The sequence below is a fragment of the Petromyzon marinus genome, chromosome 42 (assembly GCF_048934315.1).
Source record: "Petromyzon marinus isolate PM22_M1 ecotype Great Lakes invasive population chromosome 42, UKy_Petmar_22M1.pri1.0, whole genome shotgun sequence".
Lineage (NCBI taxonomy): Eukaryota > Metazoa > Chordata > Hyperoartia > Petromyzontiformes > Petromyzontidae > Petromyzon > Petromyzon marinus.
Window position 1 is genome coordinate 5,108,524 of NC_133708.1, and position 21,553 is coordinate 5,130,076.

The following is a 21,553-nucleotide window of genomic DNA, read 5'->3' on the forward strand; positions in this document are numbered from 1 at the left end:
GTGGATGTTTAGTAGTGTAGTGTATAGTAGCGTATAGTGTAGTGTATAATAGTATAGTGTATAGTAGTGAAGTGTATAGTAGTGTTTAGTGTATAGTAGTGTAGAGTATAGTAGTATAGTGTATAGTAGTGTAGTGGGTTAACACGCGCATACAGGGGGGAATGGTAAAGACGCGCGAGTTATGGACAGTGGAGTTACGTCGGGCCGGCCAGGTGTGGAGGCGGGTAACTGTGCAGTAATGACGGGCCAATTAAGTTGGAGAGCGATGTACGGCTGTGATTGGCTGGGGTTGTTGTCAAGGGCGGAGTGGCGCCGGGATGTCTGGGAATAGAGGGGGTCAAGTAACAGGTGCGGGGGGACGCGGGGCGTAGGTGGCACGCGGCCTAATTAATTGGTTGGTAATGAGAACGATATATTCGGGAGATGGGAAGAACGAGGGGAGTTGTCGCTGGGACTGGAACGAAGCAGGTCGGGGAGAACCGGAGCGAAGACATAGGGGGCAGAACAGGCTAGCAGTAGAGTAGAGACAAGCATAGACGAGCAGAGACGAGCAGAGACAAGCAGAGACGAGCAGATATACAGCGTGAGACAGAGAGAGAGACAGAGACAGCGGGAGAGAGACAGAGATACAGCGTGAGACAGAGGCAGAAAGAGACAGAGACAGTGGGAGAGAGACAGAGATACAGCGTGAGACAGAGAGAGACAGAGACAGCGGGAGAGAGACAGAGATACAGCAAGAGACGGAGACATCAAGTGACGGAGAGAGACAGAGACAGTGAGCGACAAAGAGAGACAGACAGCGAGCGACGAAGAGAGACAGTGAGCGACGGAGAGAGACAGAGACATCGAGCGACGGAGAGAGACAGAATCATCGAGCGACGGAGGGAGACAGGGACAGCGAGCGACGAAGAGAGACTGAGACAGCGAGTGACGAAGAGAGACCGGGACGACGCAGAGGGACGGTGAGAGATGGGGGAGGAAGCAGAGTGAGCGAGACGGGCGGAGCACGGCGAGCGAGCTGCGGCTAAGCGGAATGACGGAGTCACAGACCGTAATGTGAAGAGTTGTAATAGAAGTGGTGTCGGAGAAAACAAGAAAGTTGTCCGCGTCAAGTCGACCACTACACACGGGTTGAGGCGTAAAGTGAATTGTTACATCGCAGGACTGTGAGAGGTGGTGGCGGCCACTCGGCGATGCCTTGATCCAGCAGTGGAATGGATCACGGCTGGTGTTTTAGAGTATAGTAGTGTAGAGTATAGTAGTGTAGTGTTTAGTAGTATAGTGTATAATAGTATAGTGTATATTAGTGTAGTGTATTGTAGCATAGTGTACATAGTAGTGTATAGTAGTGTATATTATAGTAGTGTAGTGTTTATTAGTGTAGAGTATAGTAGTGTATAGTGTAGTGTATAATAGTATAGTGTATAGTGTAGTGCAGGGGTCGGGAACCTATGGCTCGCGAGCCAGATGTGGCTCTTTTGATGATTGCATATGGCTCGCAGAAAAAACAAAATATTCTCACTTGTTTTAATCCATCCATCGATTTTTCACTGCGCATGTCCTGTTCAGGGCTGCAGGAGCAATTGTCCATTATTTTAATTGGATGATACTGGCCTACGTTTGCCGTTGCTGGGTAAAACAGGTAAACGCCCCCTTTTGAGACTGCGTCTGCTCGGTCATTAGCTCAAAGCTAACCCTTCGACGAAGAAGATGGCGAAAAGAAAAAAAGACGACGAGTATCGTACATTTCAGGACGAATGGACCGAAGAATTCGCCTTTGTGGAGAGAGCGGGTTCTGCGGTGTGTCTAATTTGCAATGACAAAATTACATCGTTGAAACGGTCGAATGTAAAGCGGCACTTCGACACGCGCCACGCTACCTTTGCATCAAAATACCCTGCGGGAGACAGCAGAAAGAAAGCGTGCCAAGAGCTTCTGAGCAGGGTGCAAGCTAGCCAGCAGCAACTCCGCGTATGGACCCGGCAAGGTGACTATAATTCGGCTAGCTTTGCTGGTTCTTTAGCAATAGTGAGGAACGGAAAACCATTCACAGATGGCGAGTATGCTAAAACGTTCATGCTGGATGTAGCCAATGAACTTTTTGATGATCCGAACAAAGACAAGATAATCAAACGGATACAAGACATGCCTCTGTCGGCAAGAACTGTTCATGATCGTACCATCGTGATGGCAAACAAAGTGGAGGAAACGCAAGTGAAGGACATAAATGCAGCGCCGTTCTTTTCTCTGGCTTTGGATGAGTCAACAGACGTGAGCCATTTGTCGCAGTTCAGCGTGATTGCAAGATATGCTGTTGGTGACACACTGCGCGAAGAAAGTCTTGCTGTTCTGCCATTAAAAGGGTCCACAAGAGGTGAGGATTTATTCAAGTCTTTCATGGAGTTTGCTCAAGAAAAAAGTCTACCTATGGATAAACTTCTCTCAGTGTGTACTGTGGCGCTTCTCCGTGAACATGAAAATAGACCCATCCTAAGTTTCCATTGCATTATACACCAGGAGGCACTTTGTGCTCAGATGTGTGACAGGCAGTTTGGCGAAGTGATGTCGCTGGTCATTCGTGTGATCAACTTTATTGTTGCCCGAGCCTTAAATGATCGCCAGTTTAAAACACTGCTGGATGAAGTTGTAAATAACTATCCTGGTCTGCTTTTGCACAGCAATGTGCGTTGGTTGTCAAGAGGGAAGGTGCTTAGCCGTTTTGCGGCTTGCCTGAACGAAATCCGGACTTTCCTTGAAATGAAAGGCGTCGGGCATCCTGAGCTAGCCGACACCGAGTGGCTCCTCAAGTTTTACTATCTCGTAGATCTGACTGAACATCTGAACCAGCTCAACGTGAAAATGCAAGGCATTGGAAATACAGTGTTATCCCTTCAACAAGCTGTATTTGCTTTTGAAAACAAGCTGGAGCTTTTCATCACGGATCTTGAAACAGGTCATTTACTACATTTTGAAAAACTGAGCCAATTTAAAGATGCATGCACAGCAAGTGAGCCCATTCAAAACCTTGATCTCCACCAGCTAGCTGGCTGCACATCCAGTCTCCTACAGTCCTTCAAAGCACACTTTGGAGAATTTCGTGAGCACACTCGTCTTTTTAAGTTCATCACCCATCCAAACGAGTGTTCACTGAACACAGCCGACCTGAATTACATCCCTGGTGTCTCCGTCAGAGATTTTGAAGCAGAAGTGGCTGACCTGAAGGCCTCGGACATGTGGGTGAATAAGTTCAAGTCACTGAATGAAGATTTGGAAAGAATCACACGACAGAAAGCGGAGTTGGCGAGCAAGCACATGTGGACAGAAATGAAAAACTCCAACCCGAAGACCAGCTGATTCTCAAAACTTGGAACGCGCTTCCTGTCACATACCACACACTGCAGCGTGTGAGTATTGCTGTATTGACCATGTTTGGATCTACGTATGCATGTGAGCAGTCATTCTCACATCTTAAAAACATCAAGTCCAACCTACGATCACGTTTAACGGATGAAAGCCTCAACGCTTGCATGAAGCTTAACCTCACCAAGTACCAACCCGACTACAAAGACATCAGCAAATCCATGCAGCACCAGAAGTCGCATTAATGGTGAGTGTTATAACAACATTATTTAAAAGAATAAATTCAGAGGCTTATTATACTGACATTTAGTTGAATTCACTTTTAAAATATATTATATGGCTCTCACTGAAATAAATTTCCATTTTTTTTGCTTTCATGGCTCTCTTAGTCAAAAAGGTTCCCGACCCCTGGTGTAGTGTATAGTGGAGTGTATTGTAGTGTGGAGTAGAACCCCTCTTAACGATCACCCCTGTTAGCGACCAATCGCTTAGCGACGGGCCTCCATGGAGCCCAGTGTATAGTGTAGTATATACTAGTGTATAGTGTAGTATATACTAGTGTATAGTGTAGTGTATAGTAGTGGAGTGTCTCCATAGAGCCCAATGTGTTTGCTTACCGACTTTTCCCCTGTTAACGACAGGCTCTTGTAGGTACAGTAAATATTAAGTAATGCATTTATTTATCATGTTTTTTTTATATTATGTGGTTTATAATGTTTGTTAGTATCTTTATGTATTCGTAGCCATTGTTTTAATAACAGTAAAGTACTTTTTGGGGTAAAAATGTGTAACCTTTGATGCTAGTAGAACGAAATAAGCCTTTAACATGTATTTTCTTTGCTCTATAACAACCAAATCACTTAATGACCGGTTTCATGGTACCAATCACCGTCAAGAGGAGGGAGTTCTACTGCAGTTCATGGTGCCGGTCAGTGTGGCTTGTGAAGGCGGTGCCCAGGATCAGGTCGGACATCACTCGCCACTATTGTTAGCCGTGGTCGCGAATAAAGCTCCTGTCCACCCGTTTCACAGTTCAGTGCATTATTTTTTTACTAACTTTAACCATTTATTTTACCAGGTAAGGAGGCCCACTGAGCTGTCTAACATTTTTTCAAAAGCGACCTTGCCACCACAAATGATAGCTGATCGAAGTGGCTCATCACGTGGACATTTATGGCAACCCAATACTTGAAACGCGTGTTTCTAAAGTTCGTTAGCAAGTGCGTTACTGCTCCACCCCATTCTGCTAATATATAGTTTGCAATGTGGGATGATTAATGAAGAAAACAGAAACTAAATGGTATGATTTACCAAATTTTGCCAAGTCTGGCTTTCCATTGCTGGCAAGTTGTTTGCGCACAAGTGTGCACAATGCGTAGATTGGCCCCTTGAGCCACTGGCCCAGAAATGTTTTCTCCAAACCACCGATCGTGACAAATGCTTACAATGACTTTCGCGAATATATTTTATTTCGAGATCACGAATACGTATGGCAGCAGAGCCTCCGTGATGGCTTTTGATGAGGGCATTTGGTTTAAGAAGAGTAAGGTTATGTTGCACAGAGAATTTCTTTTTGGGAGGAAACAAAACATAATTATTCGGTAAGAAATTAAATGGGAAGTGTGTCTATGAAACGGATGGTAATATACGCAAAGCTTTCCATCTGTGGTAGAGACTGCCCACGGTGAATGCCAGGCAGCGTTTGGCAACCCCTGAGCGATGCCAACCGAGGTGCGAGCATCCTCGGCTCGTGTTGCCGAGCCCACCTTGCGGTCAGGCGCCGGAACGAAGCTCATGAACTCGTCGACGTGGCCCACGGTGAGCCAGTCGCTGTAGAGCTCCACGGGCGCCTGCACCTGCTGCGCAAACAGGAACTCACGCACGGTGCGGACCATGTTGCGCCCCATCTCTGCGCTGTGGGTGGGGGGGGATTCACACCGACCGACACACGTGTAGTGGATTAACACGCGCATACAGGGTGGATGGTAAAGACGCGCGAGTTATGGACAGTGGGGTCATGTCGGGGCTGGGCAGGTGCGGCAACGGGGAACGGTGAGAGAGAAACTGCCCAATTAAGTTGGTATGCGATATATGGCTGTGATTGGCCGGGTGTTGTTGTCAGGAGCAGAGTGGCGCCTAAGTGTCTGGAGATGGGCGGTGATAGGGACAGGTGCGAGGGACACGAGGCGTCGTGGGCATGCCGCCTAATTAATTGATAGTTGATGGGAACGGGGATATATTCGGGAGACGGGCGAGCGGAGTTGGAGTTGTCGCTGGGACTGGAACGGAGCAGGTCGGGGAGAGACGGAGAGAAGACATAAGAGACAGAACAGGCTAGCAGTGGAGTAGAGACAAGGAGAGACAAGACAGAGACAAGCAGAGACAAGGAGCGAAAGAGAGAGATAGAGACAAGACCGAGACGGAGAGACACAGAGAGAGACGGAGATAGAGACAGAGAGAGATACAGAGAGAGATAGAGCCAAGATAGAGACAGGACAGAGACAGAGCGAGAGAGATACAGAGTGGGACAGAGACAGAGTGGGACAGACAGAGCGAGAGAGATACAGAGTGGGACAGAGACAGAGTGAGACAGAGCGAGAGAGATGCAGAGTGGGACGGAGATAGAGTGAGACGGAGACAAAGTGAGACGGAGACAAAGTGAGACGGAGACAGAGTGAGACAGAGACAGAGTGAGACAGAGACAGAGTGAGACAGAGACAGAGTGAGACGGAGACAGAGTGAGACAACGAGCGACGGAGAGAGACAGACAGCGACGGAGGGAGACAGAAACGACGTGGAGAGACAGTGAGAGAGGGAAGGGAGCGCGGCAAGCGAGCGCTGGGAGCGAGCTGCGGCGAGCAGAGAAATGATGAAGCCACAGGCGTAATGTGGAGAGTTTGTAATAAAAGTGGTGTCGGAGAAAAGAAGAAGTTGTCCGTGTGAAGTCGACCACTAGACACGGGTTGAGGCGTTCCGTGAATTGTTTCATCGCAGGACTGTGAGAGGTGGTGGCGGCCACTCGGCGATGCCTTGATCCAGCAGTGGAATGGATCGCGGCTGGTGAGCAATGTGCTGTTGCTCACGTGGGGAAGGCGCTGCCGATGATGATGCGCCCGAGTGGGTATTTCTTGCCCCTGACGACGACGGGGGGAGACACCTCGAGGTTTCCGAACGAGTCGAGGCTGCTCACAGCGTCCTTGTAGGCGTATCGTGTCACGTAGCCAAAGTCGGGCCCCTGCAACGGCACGTGGTTAGGTTACCCCGACAGCCAGCGTCAGGAAATAATTTGTTCTACCGCGATGTTTATAACCCCATAGGAATCAATATTTTAAAATAATATTTTTATAGTGTTTCACCCTCTGAATATATATACACAATAGACTCTCGATTGTCCACGTGCAGTTTATCCGATATGCGGCTTAACCGCGCACCTGAGATTTTGACAAATTAAAAACTCACGGATTTTACATTAAGCCCAAATTAATAATCTAAAAATAGTTTTCCATTGTTTATCTTGCAAATGTTTATTACAAGTCACGTGCTTGAACCGAACAAATATGTTAATCCGAAATCCACGTCATCGCCTCTACAGTACAATAGTTGTAATATCTTTAAAAGAGTGGGTGGCGGGGTTTGGTTGATGTTAATTGACATGGCTCTGCTGCTATCCACTGAGTGGGCCGAGTCTTCTGTGCAGGAGCAGGAAAGTGTTATTATTACCGAGCACGTGCGTCAATCGGTCGATCGTTCATTTTCCTAACTCAAACATAATTTATACCTATATTAGTGGGTTTTTGGCACAGAGATCCACGGAAAATTGATATTTTTTTATTATCTGTAATTTTGAATTATTCTCGGCCATTCTCCCATCAATAGGTTAATCGAGAGTCTACTGTGTATGTATATTAATATTTTATCTCCCTTATGTTTTGTAACAAAGTAATATATTTTCATAATAGAGGTTTTTTTGGTTAGATCGCGTAAATACATAAATGTGTCGTTAAACCCACCTCCACCCGACACAGCCAACTAGTAAGGGTTGTCACGTATACAGAACATGCCAATCCGTCACTAGTACAGCACACCGGTGTGTTGGAGAGCCAAGCCACAACATTTACAATCTGAGTACGACGTTTTGCCAGTAATTACAACTAACTTCATCAGGTGACAGCCAGATTTGTGGAGAAGTCCACCTGTTTCGTTATATAAAGGCGTCGATGTGGTGACCACACTAATGCGCTCTTGCGCAAAGTAGGGGGAGGATTAATGAATACATTATGCATGTGCATTATGCGAGCCCATTGATCTTGTCCTTCCTGTCCATTGTGTGTACTAAAATAGCCGTACCAACGGTAATCCCTATTGAAGTATAGTGGCCTGTATAGGCATGCATTTAAACAATGTATTAATTGATGATTCGCTTCCGATTCACTAATCTTTCTTTGCTTGCATTGCATTCCACCTAAACCCCTTACTTTAAAGACCACTTTCCAAATGTATTCGTGAAACGGTTGCCAATTTGCAGGATAGTTTTACGTTTTTGTCGCCCATTTGATAAAAACGTTATCCAAAACCAATGTAGCTTGACCAAGGTGAAGTTTGATTTCATTATATTTTATTTATTTTTAGATTTCTCTGTGCAGAAATTGGTTGTTATTGTGTTTATAGACCTGTGCACATTTGTATTGCACGCTAAACCATTTTACATACGCTGAGATGTAATGGCATGTGTTGTGCGGTAACGATATGAAATGATGATGACAATGATTATAATGATGATGACGACGATGATCATGGCTTCAATTCATCCTGATCTGTCCTGGTCAGATACCAAAGAAATTGTCTTCACCCAGTACACCACATGAAGTGTACCTCTTGCTCTACGGCTGTGGCTACTAGTCGTGCACGACTTCCCGGTCTACAAGTGACCCCCGAAAATTAATCTGTGAGAAATTCAGCCCAGATGATGTAAGTTGATCGACGGGCTGTCCGGTTTTTCTGCGGTGTTGGCGGTGGCTTAAGGGGGGCGGTGCGCGCGAGCAGTCAAGTCACCATTATGCGTAGAGGAATATCCTTGAGTTCGCGATTCCGGGGAGAATCGAACACCACGGGGAGCACGCGGTTGGGAGACTCGCAGTAGCCGAACTCCATCTGGTCCTGCTCACGTGACACAGATCCCCGTGCGGCCCCATTGTTCATGCACCGTACCTCCGATTAGCGCAGTTGGCTCCGTACGGTGTTACATTAAGGATAATGTACATAGTAAAAAGACAGAAAAAATATGGCAGAACATATACGAGATAGACAATACGGTGAAGTCAATCTGAAAATGACAAATACAAATTACCGCATTCTCCATTTAATAAGACGCTCCAAACTCGGGGGGGGGGGTAATTTTTGAAAAAAGTGTGTTATTAATAATCAGTAGAGTACCGTACTTTGGAGAACCGTCTTCCAGAATGTGGTAATGAGTGCGCTGCTTTATTAAATAGGGAGAGGTGTCTTCTGGTAAATGATTATCAATGTCCATTAGCGCCTTCTGTCCTCTAGGTGGTTGTGAATTGTGATCAAGAACCGTCTTTTGGAAAAGAGGATTCTGAGCTAGATTAAAACACATCTTCTGGAAGATGATCTATGCGTATCCTCCAGATTATGTGTCCGGAACTTTTGATTTCAAATAAAGGAGAAAAAAAGTGTGAGAATATGGTTGTTATTTTTTTTATATATCAGATCACACACACACCTGATTTTTTAGAATGTATTAAATATCTGGAGGTGCAAGTTGTTACCTGTCGACAGTATTCTCTCATTATTCCCGACAAGGGATACGTTCCAGAGATGCTCGTGAATAGCAAATTTCCTAGATAATGATATTGGCTGTACAAATATCGTGCGCGCAATGTATCCAGATGCTTCTCAAGCTTCAAGAAGCTCCCACTATCTCTTTATCTCATCACTTTATCTCTCATAACTTAATCTCATTACTTTCTCGCTCATCACATTATGTCATCATTTTATTTCCATCTCTCTCGATGCAGTCATGCAGAGTTCCAGATGCGATTCGCCGACAGCCAAAATCTTGGATCACAAGTTCGTGAATTAAAGAGGAAGACATTACTTCATATCCACTTGGCAGGAGCTTTGCACTTTGCGGAGCGATCGAGCAGTGACTAATCACAAAGGCAAGTGCCGAAAGATGCGAACGGACGCTACCTGCATCCAGATGTCGTTCTCATACGTATCCAGGATGATGGCCTTACACTTTCCCTTTTCCGCGACCTTTCGCATCTCCTTCACGAACGCGGTGTTGTTGCCAACCCTGCACAAGAGAAGCGTTGATGAGGAGCGGCGGTCGGCGCGGACAGCAACGGTGAGCCGCGACGGCCTGATCCTGTTCCTGTGCGCACGGTACGTTGAACTTCTTTCGCACTGCACACAGCCAACTGCGCTAATCGGAGGTGCCGATGCGAAGTCGACACTGAACTCCCAGGTCTGCAATTGGCGTAGCGCTTCTCTGTAGTCTACTTCTGGGTGCCCTCCCCATCACATTTTTTGTTAGAATGCTTGGTCTTTTCCCCCAATGTTATCCCCATTGTAGTAACAGTTTAGCGTCGTGAGACAAAAGTATCCATTCAGAACGCACACAGCGAGTGCAATCCTTTCGCAAACGAGAATGGACCAAGGAAGTGGGTATCACAAAGCTACCTCTGAGAGGGGTACAGCAGAGGGCAGCATTTTCCCACCCAAACCCTGCGATGTGAGAATAGTGTTCATCACGTGACAGTCGAACTGATATTTCTGAAAGCGAGATACACAAGAGATAGAGATGAGAGAGAGCTGTAGATAGGAAGTACATATGAGTGGTCAGTAATATCATCTGTACATATGATATATTGATGTCACGTGGCCCAGCCGGTACACAACAACTTGATTTGTAACTGTTTTCCAGTTTTAACTTGTTTATTTTACCAAGGTAAGGGCCCACTGAGCTATATAGTTGTTTTTCAGACGCGACCTGGCCACAAATGATACCTCAACGATGCGGCTTATCACGAGGAAATGGATAGCAGCCAAATAATATAATCTAAACGCGTAATGTTCATTCTAAATGTGGAGGGGAAAAACCAGAGGACCCAGATAAAAATCCACAGTGAGAGAGACATGCAAACTGCAAATAAACAGCAGCAGGGATTGAACCCATGACCTACATAGTATGTGAGTATATGTATGCTAATCTTATTCTGCATCGTACGTAGCCAACCGTGCTAATCGGAGGTGCGGGGGAAAGACAACAAACTAAACACAAGAAGCAATTTTAAAGAAATACATTTTCCATCCAGATTTAAAAGTGCCTAGCTCCAGTGGCTTTCTAATATCGGAAGGTAGAGCGCATTGCAGATGACCGCAGAAGGCGCGTCCAAGAAAGCACGAGATGCAGTGAGGATCTTTGTTCGGCGGCTAGCGAGGATGACCGGAGATAGCGTGATGGTTTATGCTCCTAGGCAAGGTGAGAAAAGTCTTCCGATTAATTTGTGGCAAGCACTTTGTGTGTAATGAATGCGACCTTACAATGTATTTACCACCTGAAAATTTATTTACCACCTTTAACAATGCTGAGGGGTTGTTTCTCTTCCCGTTCTCATGCCCAGTTGTCCTGCGGGCGATTGACCCGTGGCATGCACTGTGGGTGCAGTCTCCAGCTTCGTGGGCGCTATGGTGGTGGGATGTGAACTACCTCGCCTGCTTTACAGGAGGTCGTGGGTTCGATCCCGACCCTGACGCCTGCTGTATATTTGGAGTTTGCGTGTTCTATCTCCCCGTGGTTACGTGGATTTTTCCCCAGGTCCTCTGGGTTTTCCCTCCACGTTTAGAATCGACATCATCACGTGTTTATAAAAGTATTTGGCTGCTACAAATATCCACATGATGATCAGCGACTTTGCTGAGCTGTCATTTGTGGTGACCAGGTCGCTTCTGAAAAAGAAGCTATATAGATCAGTGGTGGGGCCTTACCTGGTTAAAATGAAAAATTCCTTTAAGCCTGTCGTACTCAAATTGTAAATGTTGTGGGTTTACTCTCCAACTTACCGGTGTGCAGAACGAGTAACGAATTGCAATGTTTTATTTACGTGACAACCCTTACTAATTGGCTGTGTCGAGTGGTGGCGGGTTTTACGACATTTATATTTCTGCGATCTAACTAAAAAAAAACTTTTATTATGCATAATATTGGTCGCAAAATCCCTACTACCACGTGTTAAACCAGTGTATAGCTTAGCCTCCCCCGCGACGGCGCGTTACGCACTTGCACATGATGACCTGCAGCGCCGGCTGTGTGTTGGGGGTCATGATCCACGGCGCGACGCGGAACACCACGCTGTCGGTGAAGATGGGCGTGCTGACCGTGTCCTGAGCAGGAGGAAAGACAATCGCGACGACGAGACAGGTGATCACTCGGCAACAGTCGTCGGGAGGACCCTCGCTCACATCGCCCAGGGGGGTTGAAGGACCTTCCTCTTTATGAGGGCCGGATTTTTTAAATACATTTGATGGGCCAAATGTTATTATGTACGTCGACCACACCGATATAAATAGTACGCTGCCGATAGATTAACGCTCTTACCACATGCTGAGTTTCAAGCAAAGGATTTTACATAATATTTAAACTATTTTTTTTAAAGAGTGATGATTACTTTTGAAAATTGGTACGCAAGAAAGGGTTTCGAAATGAACAGCCTACCACTTAAGATTGGAAGGACTGACAAGAAGGACATTTTTGCTGACATTAAACTCTGATCAAACTCGGACTACGTATTGGCTGCATACACAGTACTACACAAAAGACAACAGGTGACTAACATTCCAAACACTCTGTTGTTGCCAGGTTGAAAATATTCCCCTCCTCAGTGCCCGATTTGTGCAGCTCAGAGGCTTGCAGTGATGAATGAACATTATTTGTGGCCTGTTTTGAAGTGTTAGACGTCATGTGGCTGCGGGCCATATGACATGAACTTGTGGGCCATATGTAGCCAGTATGGGCCATATGTAGCCCATATGAGCCAACTGCGCTAATTGGAGGTGCAGTAAGACAACAAATTAAACACAGAGCAGTTCTATACAAATTAGTTTTCAATCTAGATTTAAAAGTGCCTCGCTCCAGTGGCTTCCTGTTATCGGAAGAGCATTCCAGACGGCCGCAAAAGCGCATCTGAAAGCGCGCGATGCTGCGGTGACCCGCCTTTGTTTGATGACCAGCTGAGAGGATGACAGGAATTCGCATGATGATGGTTTATGGTCCTTGACAAGAAAGATGGATGCACGGGGCTCGGTCCTGCCAGGCTGCTGCTGCTGGTCCTGCTGCCCACTCACCGGCAGGATGACCTGCAGGAGGCTGAGGTGGAAGTGAACGAATCCGTTGAAGTCGGCGTCCGGGAAGCTTAGCCCCTCCACGAAGAGGTTCACCTCTCCGCCACGACCCGGGTACTGGAACGAATAGCTCGGCCTGCCCGGCCCCAGCGACTGATTCACCTCTCCGGCCCTGCTTAGGTCTAAAACCAGCAAGGAGGCAGGGGCACAGGGCGGTAAGCACCGGTCCAGATATCACTTGCCACTGATGCTAACCACGTCCTCGAACCAAGGTTGTTGTCGGACTCATAAGTGTGGTGTGCTTACAACTGCGCCACTGTTCACCAACAGATAAAGCATCGCGTGCATGAGATGTTAACCTGCAGGGCTGTGACATGAAGGGTGAATATTAGGCCTGCAGAGATTCATTGGCCTTATGAATTTTATTAAAATGTTGATGATCATTTTTCCATTGGAGTTGCACATAGAACCTTTGGTGGCTGCAGTGTGTCCGTAATGAGTGACAGTTTTGTTCATTGCATTATATATATTTTTTGTAACATCAGTGTACCAATTTCAATATACACATGTGCATGTACAGCCCTTATATAAATTCAAGATCATCAACTCACTACACTTAAGTACCCAGTTTCATCGCAAGTGGCTGAAACCCAGATTCGAACCCGGATTCTCAGCGGTGTCAGCTTGGTGCTTGGGATTTTAGTTGAGATCTCGCAATCTGCATTGGAGAGGCGTGACACACTTGATGCATTAAATCAGCCAGAGGTGGACTTACATGACCAGAAGCTTTTGCAAAAGCTTGATTCATAATACGTGCAAAATGGGGCTACCTGAATAGCGGGCATGGCTAACCAAGGAATGGGCGGGGCCCCCAAGTAGTGGGTGGGGCCACCTGAGAACTGGGTGGGGCCACCTGAGTAGTGGGAGGGGTCACCCAATTAGTGGGTGGGGCCACCAGAGTAGTGGGTGGGGTCACCTGAGTAGTGGGCGGGGCCCCCCGAGTAGTGGGTGGGGCCAGCTGAGTAGTGGGTAGGACTACCAGAGGAGTGGGCTATTAGGCGAAGCCAACCTCAGAAAGTGCCACTCACTGTGTGGGCAGGGCTAGTCAGTCGAGTGGGCGTGGCTATGGAATAGGCAGAGCTAACGAGAGGAAGGTGGCCAGCACACAACCAACATGTGCTCTGGATTGAACCTCCCAAACATTTGGTAGCTTCCCACGAGAACGGATTTCCGATCGATTCCAACCGTTGGCTCTGCTGCCCACCTTGTGTGTGGTAGAATGGATTGCCAATTGATTCCAATCGCTGGCTCTGCTGCTCACCTTGCATGTGGAAGACGCCCACGTGCTTCCAGTCGGGGCTGTAGAGCTGCAGGCAAAACCCGTGGGGCAGTACGGCAGGACCGCGCGTGCGAACCACCATGGGAGCCATGTCCTTCAGGTCTGCGGGGCGGAGACGTGAAAACCCGCGTGATCAGGCACCCAAACCCCCAGCAGACGTTCGACAAGGTGGTTCTCATCTAACGGTAGTCATTCATAACAGGGGAGAACTCTTCAAGATATGGTGGTCACCAAGACGGGGAAGTGCCAAGTGCAGCCCCCCCACAATAGAAAGCGACATTCATGTTAAGCATCCACGTATGGGTGTGTAATGCTTGCAAGCGTGTACGGGGTCACACAGACATCTGGACCACCCTGTATGGTATAATTAAATGAAGACCATACTCTTTGGTTCTATTCAGTAAAGTAACGTAGGTAAAAATAAAATAACAAAAAATCACGACGTTTTGGCCACAACACAAGTGGCCTTCATCAGGTGAAGGGACTGGACTGTCCAGAGGACAGCGTTGGAGTGAAGACAGTGATCAGCTACGGCAGAAGAATTCGTTCTGCTGTGTTTCAAATCTGATTTGTGCTCGCGAATTCGGTCAGAGACATGTCGTTTTGTCTCCCCGATATAGCAGTCACCACAGGTGCAACTCAATTTGTAAACCCCGGGGTACTGTAATTCAGGAACGACATCCTTCACGGATGGGATCAGGTCACGGATTTTGTGCACTGTATTGAACCGGACCACGATCTTGTGTAGTATTAGAATTTTGGAGATCTTTTTAGTAACACCTGCTATATATGGTAGTGTGATGGTTTTGACCAGAGTATCAAGTGGTTGTTTCTGTATGGAGGGAGAAACAGCTTGGCGGATGGTACGATCAGAGTATCCGTTTCTCTTGAGGGCCAGGTGTACATGTTTTAATTCACTGGTCAGGTGGTGTTGGTCCGAAATGCAATGTGCCCTGTGGTATAACGTTTTGATGAGATAATTCTTTTGAGCTGGGTGGTAGTGGGATTCAGGTTTCAAGTAGGAATCTGTGTGGGTGGGTTTCCTGTAGACAGAATGGCCCAGTGAGCCATCAGGTCTCCTCTCAAACAGAACATCCAAGAATGGTAGCTTGCCATCTTTCTCCACTTCCATGGTGAATTTGATGGCAGGATGTCTAGAATTGATGTGGTGTAGGAAAAGGTTCAAAGCTGGGAGGCCATGTGGCCAAATGACGAAAGTTTCATCCACATATCTCTTCCACAGGGAAGGTCTGAGGGTGGAAGTCTGGATGGCGTCTGATTCAAATTTCTCCATGAAAACATTGGCTATCACTGGTGATAAGGGAGAACCCATGGGGGTACCCTCATTTTGTTTGTAGAAGGTGCCATTCCAAGTAAAGTAGGTATTGGTGAGGCAGTGTCTAATCAGCGCAGGTGTATCGGGGTCTAGTCCATGTTGTACCAAATTTTCAATTATTTCAATGGTGTCAGGTACCGGGACCTTGGTGAACAGGGAGACCACATCGAAGCTGACAAGGATATCGTCAGGGGACATTACAACGTCTTTGACCATAGAGACCAAATGAGCTGAGTTAAGTACTGCTGAGGAGGTCTTGCCAGTGAAAGGTAGCAAGGTATCTGACAGAAAACGTGCTAGCTTATAGGTAGGGGAGTTGATCGTGGATACGATGGGTTGTAGTGGAGTGCCTTCTTTATGAATCTTGGGGAGACCATAGGAGGGACGTTTAGTTGGTTCGATTAGGGAGGTCGAACTTGTGATGATCTTGTTGGTTTTTATAGTTAGGCTATTAGTAGGGTCATTTTTAATTTTTGAACAACTTCCATCGTTGAGTAGGTTCTGGATGTTGTTGTTGTACGAATCTTTATCCATAATTACAGTAGCGTTGCCTTTGTCGGCTGAGAGGATGACTATATCAATTCTGTTTTTTAAATTCGCGAGTTCAGAGCATTCATTTTTGCTAACGTTGCTAATGGGTTTCTTAGCATTCTTAAGAATAGTGGCTATTTCAGCTCTCGCAACGTCTGCTTGGATGTGTCCTATGCCTTTAAGGGCCACATCGACCTGAGAGATGATATCATCTACAGGAATATGTTTCGGGGTGACAGCAAAATTTAGCCCTCTAGCCAGTACTGTTTTCAGATTGTCCGAAATTGGGGTGCTACTCTGATTAATGACGATTTTGTTAACGTCTAGTTTTGTTATATGTGGGACTGGGTTCTGGCCCTCAAGATAAACGGATACTCTGACCGTACCATCCGCCAAGCTGTTTCTCCCTCCATACAGAAACAACCACTTGATACTCTGGTCAAAACCATCACACTACCATATATAGCAGGCGTTACTAAAAAGGTCTCCAAAATTCTAGACAAACACAAGATCGTGGTCCGGTTCAATACAGTGCAAAAAATCCGTGACCTGATCCCATCCGTGAAGGATGTCGTTCCTGACTTACAGTACCCCGGAGTTTACAAATTGAGTTGCACCTGTGGTGACTGCTATATCGGTGGGACAAAACGACATGTCTCTGACTGAATTCGCGAGCACAAATCAGATTTGAAACACAGCAGAACGAATTCTTCTGCCGTAGCTGATCACTGTTACAACGCTGTGGGTGATCACGATATAGTTTTCTCCGATACCAAGGTTCTCTGCAAACCCACGGGTTTTTATCAGAGATTTGTCCACAAGGCAATTCAGATTTACAAACACAGACACAATTTCAACTGATAGGATGGTTTCAAATTAAGCAATCATTGGAAAGATGTTCTAAATCAAACCAAAATTAAACTAATTTTCAATGGTACAGTATATTTATTCAAGTAGTGGTATTCCAAACTTTCACAGCAGCTTATTTCCCTTCACACCAACATGTAACCCCCCCACCCCCACCGTGCCGGTCCAGTACATATTTTATGCTAATTCCTTTGTCAAGGCGTTTTTTGTTTCCTCCCACACAGCTTAAAGGACACGACCTGGGCTTGCTGTCTTCACTCCAACGCTGTCCTCTGGACAGTCCAGTCCCTTCACCTGATGAAGGCCATTTGTGTTGTGGCCGAAACGTCGTGATTTTTTGTTATTTTATTTTTACCTACGTGACTTTACCGAATAGAACCAAAGAGTATGGATCCTTGCAGTCACGAAAGCTTCAAATCTAGAATTAAATGAAGACCCTTAAATCCTCTGAAAGAATAACAATACTAACAAAGAAATAAATGTACTGACCAGGGATTTCTATGAGTTAAACAAAAGAACACGAATCGATGAACATTCGTTGGGAACGCGCGTTATACGGCGCGGTTAAGAATTCTGAGCTTTCGAATCGACGTCAATCGAGATGGCAAGTTGATCGACGCGGCTTACCCGACTCGCCCTGCAGAATGTGGTCGTAGTTGTCCGCCGCCCCCCCTTCGCTCTCCTGGTCGCAGTTCACAAGCAGCACGGCGCCGTGTCCCTGGGGCCCCCACTCCCAGCTCCCCTACTCCGCACACAAATATCAATGACAAAGATTCCCCCCCGTGTAGCCTGTAACAGACTGTTGGAGCAAGTGCTGTTCGCGAGCAGCACCTATGAAGGCCGGCACTGTGGCACACGAGGTGGTTGGGTGGCCAACACCACGCCCGGCCGCCTTTGTCTCCCTAGTGGCGATGTTTACACATCGCACCAGGTACTCATTTTAGGGTGAGTAGACCTAGGGGAGGCCCAGGACCGGTTCAGATAATTGTCACTGGTGTTGGCCATGAGCGGCAATCAAACTCGGGTCACCTGGTTCGTAGCGCAGCGTAGCATTAACCGCTACACTACCCCTCCCCACACATCACGTGTGTGTATGTATGTACGTACGTTAAAATTATTTTGTACCGTACATATCTAACCGTGCTAATCGGAGGTGCCGGGGGTGGAGGAAAAGACAACAAACTAAACACAAAAATCAGTTCTGAAGAAATTAGTTTTCAATTTAGTATAGTGGTATAGCGTATGTCGTGTATTGTAGTAGCGTTTTATTGCCAGAAAGGGGAAACTCTATTCTCATTTTTCATGCTATGTTTCAGACAAACAATACTTTAATTTGCCTCTGTTTAAATTCTTGTATATTAAAGAACTGTCTAACAATATCCTTGCATATTGGCTTTACACGTATTAACTGTGCTTTGTGCTACTTAGCCAGCAAACGGTTAATCGATCATAATAAACGGTTGTGATCACTTTAACACGTAGGCTTTGTGATAACAATGCCAATTATTGATCACTATATCTCAAACTGAATTATAATGTACTGTACGCAGCCCTTTGTTAATCCACTGCTGGATGAGAGCTCCCCCACATTGTGTGGGTCATGCGAATTGTTTGACCATACTTCACCACGCTGGTTCGTAAAGGCAGCGGACATAGACGTTGGAGCATAGTACAGTACAACAATGGAATGTTGCTGCACCGCCCTCTGATGACAATGTAGCGCCGCAGCCATTATGCTTGATGTAAATTATGTACCGTACTAATATTACTTCGAGGCTAATTGAGCAAACGAAAATATACAAAGAAGAAATAACAACTTATATACGTACAATACAAACGAGTGTGGTAAAAAGTAAGGCATTAAAAAATGTATTCTTGAATCGAATCGGAACGCCAAATCATGACTATTCTTCTGCACAACTTGACGGTGACGATTTATCAAGTCATGGAGTATTATTCTAGATTTGAAGTTTTCGTGACTGCAAGGATCCATATTCTTTGGTTCTTTCGGTAAAGTTACGTATGTGAAAAAAATATAAAAAATGAAATCACGACGTTTCGATTGCAACACAAGCAATCATCATCAGGTGTGACAACCACAGCAGTAAAAAAATATTTATTGCTGTGATTTAATTTATTTTATTTTGTATTATTTTTTCCACCTACGTGACTTTACCAAAAGAGCCAAAGAATCATGGAGTATTAGTTTATCCCTTCACGCCAATTATCTGTGATTCGAAATTATATTTTATTCACAATAAAGGTTTTATAGGTTAGATCGCGTAAATATAATATTTCGTTAAACCCGACACCACCCGACACAGCGAATTAGTAAGGTGTGTCACGTGTTAAGCAAAGTTATACAAGCTCGCTGTCACTTTGAACCGTTATTTTATTTTAAACCGCTTGTTGCATAATTCCAATTGTTACGTTACCCTGCTGCTGAGGACGCTGTTGAAGTTGAACAAAACAACAACAACAAATCGCATCAAGAAGACTTTCGCCCACATTCATCCCGATAAGCATTTGTGCTCATGCATTAAATTGCCAACTCCTAGACAAGCGATAACTGCAGTCACCCCCCTGCCCCCCCCTCCCCCTAGGCAACTTAGTGAGACTTGGCATTGAAGTGCGCGTGGCATATGGCTGATGCTCTATCTCCTGTCAGCGTGCCAACAAGCCCCGACCCGCGCTCTGTGCGTTACATAAACGATGGCTGGCAGACTTTCGAGGCGAGCAGGCGCAGGTTCGCGTCTGCATTCTGAACGAGCGGTGGAAGAAAATCAACGACAAAAAAACCCACAGCCGTCACGCATGCAAGCGATTCTGACACCTTTTTTTCTCTCTTTTCGTTAAACGGCGAATAAATACATGAGATTAATACTTTTTTTCTTAGAGCACGTTTACGGCTTGGAAAACAAATGAGGCTGATACCAACGCACAAATAAAGGCGATTTCCTAGACATCAAAAGGGGCGATGGTCACCGTCAGTCCCTCTCGTCATGCCTCGCATATCACGGGACGTAGCCGTCACCAGACGTGGCCACAATTTTGTCTCTTTTTGGATTGGGGGGGGGGGCTGGTCTAAAACAAGGCTGTGTGCGGTATAAACATACGAACACGTATGTTGAACTTGATTTGAAGCTTTCATGGCTGCAGAAATCCATACTATATGGTTCTTTCGGAAAAAAAGTCACGTAGGTAGAAATAAAATCAAATAAAAAAATCACGACGTTTCGATCGCAACACAAGCAATCTTCGTCAGGTGAATAAAAGGTTTAAATCAATATTGAACCATCTCTACGGGGAGGGTTTCCACATGTCTGTTAGCCACCTGATGAAGAGGGCTTGTGTTGCGATTGAAACGTCGTGATTTGTTTTATTTTAATTTCTACCTATGTGACTTTACCGAAAGAGCCAAAGAGTATGTTGAACTTCTATGGCACCATACGTAGCTGACCGTGCTAATCGGAGTATGGAGATGACACGCGTGCAGGTGGTGCAGCCTATGAAGGTGGGGGGGGGGGGCAAGTGCTGGCGTTTGGCTGGGGGGCCCTGGCACGGCCGGCTATCAACGTAGGTACCTTTGGCATTTACGGAGGGTGGCGGCACATTGTTGGGAATCGAGAGGGGGTGGTGGGCAGCGTCACACAGCTCCATTGATCGGTGGTTAAAGTGTGATGTGAAGTGTTGACGTGACAACAGGTCGCCTCGGCCCGCATAACTTGGAGATGCGCTCGCTCGTGCGAGACACGACATGGCCATGAGACGTGAGGCCATTGCCAGATTATCCTAGTAGCAAAACGTAGCTAATATATGCTACGGGCCCCGCACGTTCAAGGGCCCCACGCTAAATGCTTTCAAGCTATCAATTCCGGTTCAGTGATTCTGCACCGAACCCGAATTGGGTGATGGTGGTGGTGGCAGTGGCAGAACACGGCAGAGGGGAGGGGGGGGGGTCCGTTCCATTACTTACGCCAGGGCCCACGCTGACCGAAAACACGCTGCTGTGACCGGAGGCCTACCTTTTTGGGGTTGTTGTGTTCCACAATGCCATCCCGGTCGGCGTCGACATCCAGAGAGAGGCCTGCAACAGCGGAGGCGCATTACCACCGTGGTCAGAAAGAAGCTGTCTTGGAAACACGGCGAGTGCAAACTCCACGTGGCACGAATGCCAGCGTCGCAATGGCGTTGGACTAATTTTTTGTTGGATTTTAGCAACGCGCCCGACAAACACCTGATCAGCCAGACGACAACCGCCATAATCGCACTGCCTGGTTTCCACAACACACAGCTCATCGGTGACCACCACAACTGCCCCACTTCCATCCACCACAAAAAGAATGTCGTCGAGTGAGTGGGTGAATCGGTGGGTGGGTGTTCTATCTGCAATTCACCAACTCTCAGACAAAGCACTTAGAAGTGCAACTCTAAAAAGTCGCTCCTCATTGACCGTGCAAAATAATTATCATCAACGTGGTTTGTCTGGTTTCGTTAGCATTCACGATTTCACGGGCGGCTGCTTTTCCTGCCAGACGCAGTTTGCATCCCCCCCCCCACCCTTTGCCTCCCCCCGCCCGCCGCAGGGGCCTCAGCCCAGTGCCCGTTCGTGCAAAAATAAAACTGAAATCCCAACTTGAAAAACATTCCTGTGCCACATTGCGACGCAGTGTGCGCGCCCCGCCAGTTCCGATCAACCTGCGGTGCAATGCCTGGCAGCGTTAGAAGCGAGCATCTCGGCGTGTGCGTGGCAC

General features: G+C 46.5%; 1 protein-coding gene across 1 annotated transcript in view; it reads right to left on the reverse strand.

Annotated features, from left to right (window-relative positions):
• LOC116951189 (protein-arginine deiminase type-2-like) overlaps window positions 1-21,553 on the reverse strand; it is a 49,518-nt gene that overhangs the window by 18,666 nt on the left and 9,299 nt on the right. Inside the window, exons 4-12 of the mRNA XM_032969667.2 lie at window positions 20,825-20,886; window positions 17,427-17,541; window positions 14,048-14,167; window positions 12,730-12,908; window positions 11,666-11,769; window positions 9,574-9,679; window positions 8,413-8,517; window positions 6,444-6,595; window positions 5,127-5,274 (exon numbers count right to left, since the gene is read on the reverse strand). Coding sequence (XP_032825558.2) covers window positions 5,127-5,274; window positions 6,444-6,595; window positions 8,413-8,517; window positions 9,574-9,679; window positions 11,666-11,769; window positions 12,730-12,908; window positions 14,048-14,167; window positions 17,427-17,541; window positions 20,825-20,886 — 1,091 coding nt within the window. The remainder of the gene's footprint in view (window positions 1-5,126; window positions 5,275-6,443; window positions 6,596-8,412; window positions 8,518-9,573; window positions 9,680-11,665; window positions 11,770-12,729; window positions 12,909-14,047; window positions 14,168-17,426; window positions 17,542-20,824; window positions 20,887-21,553) is intronic.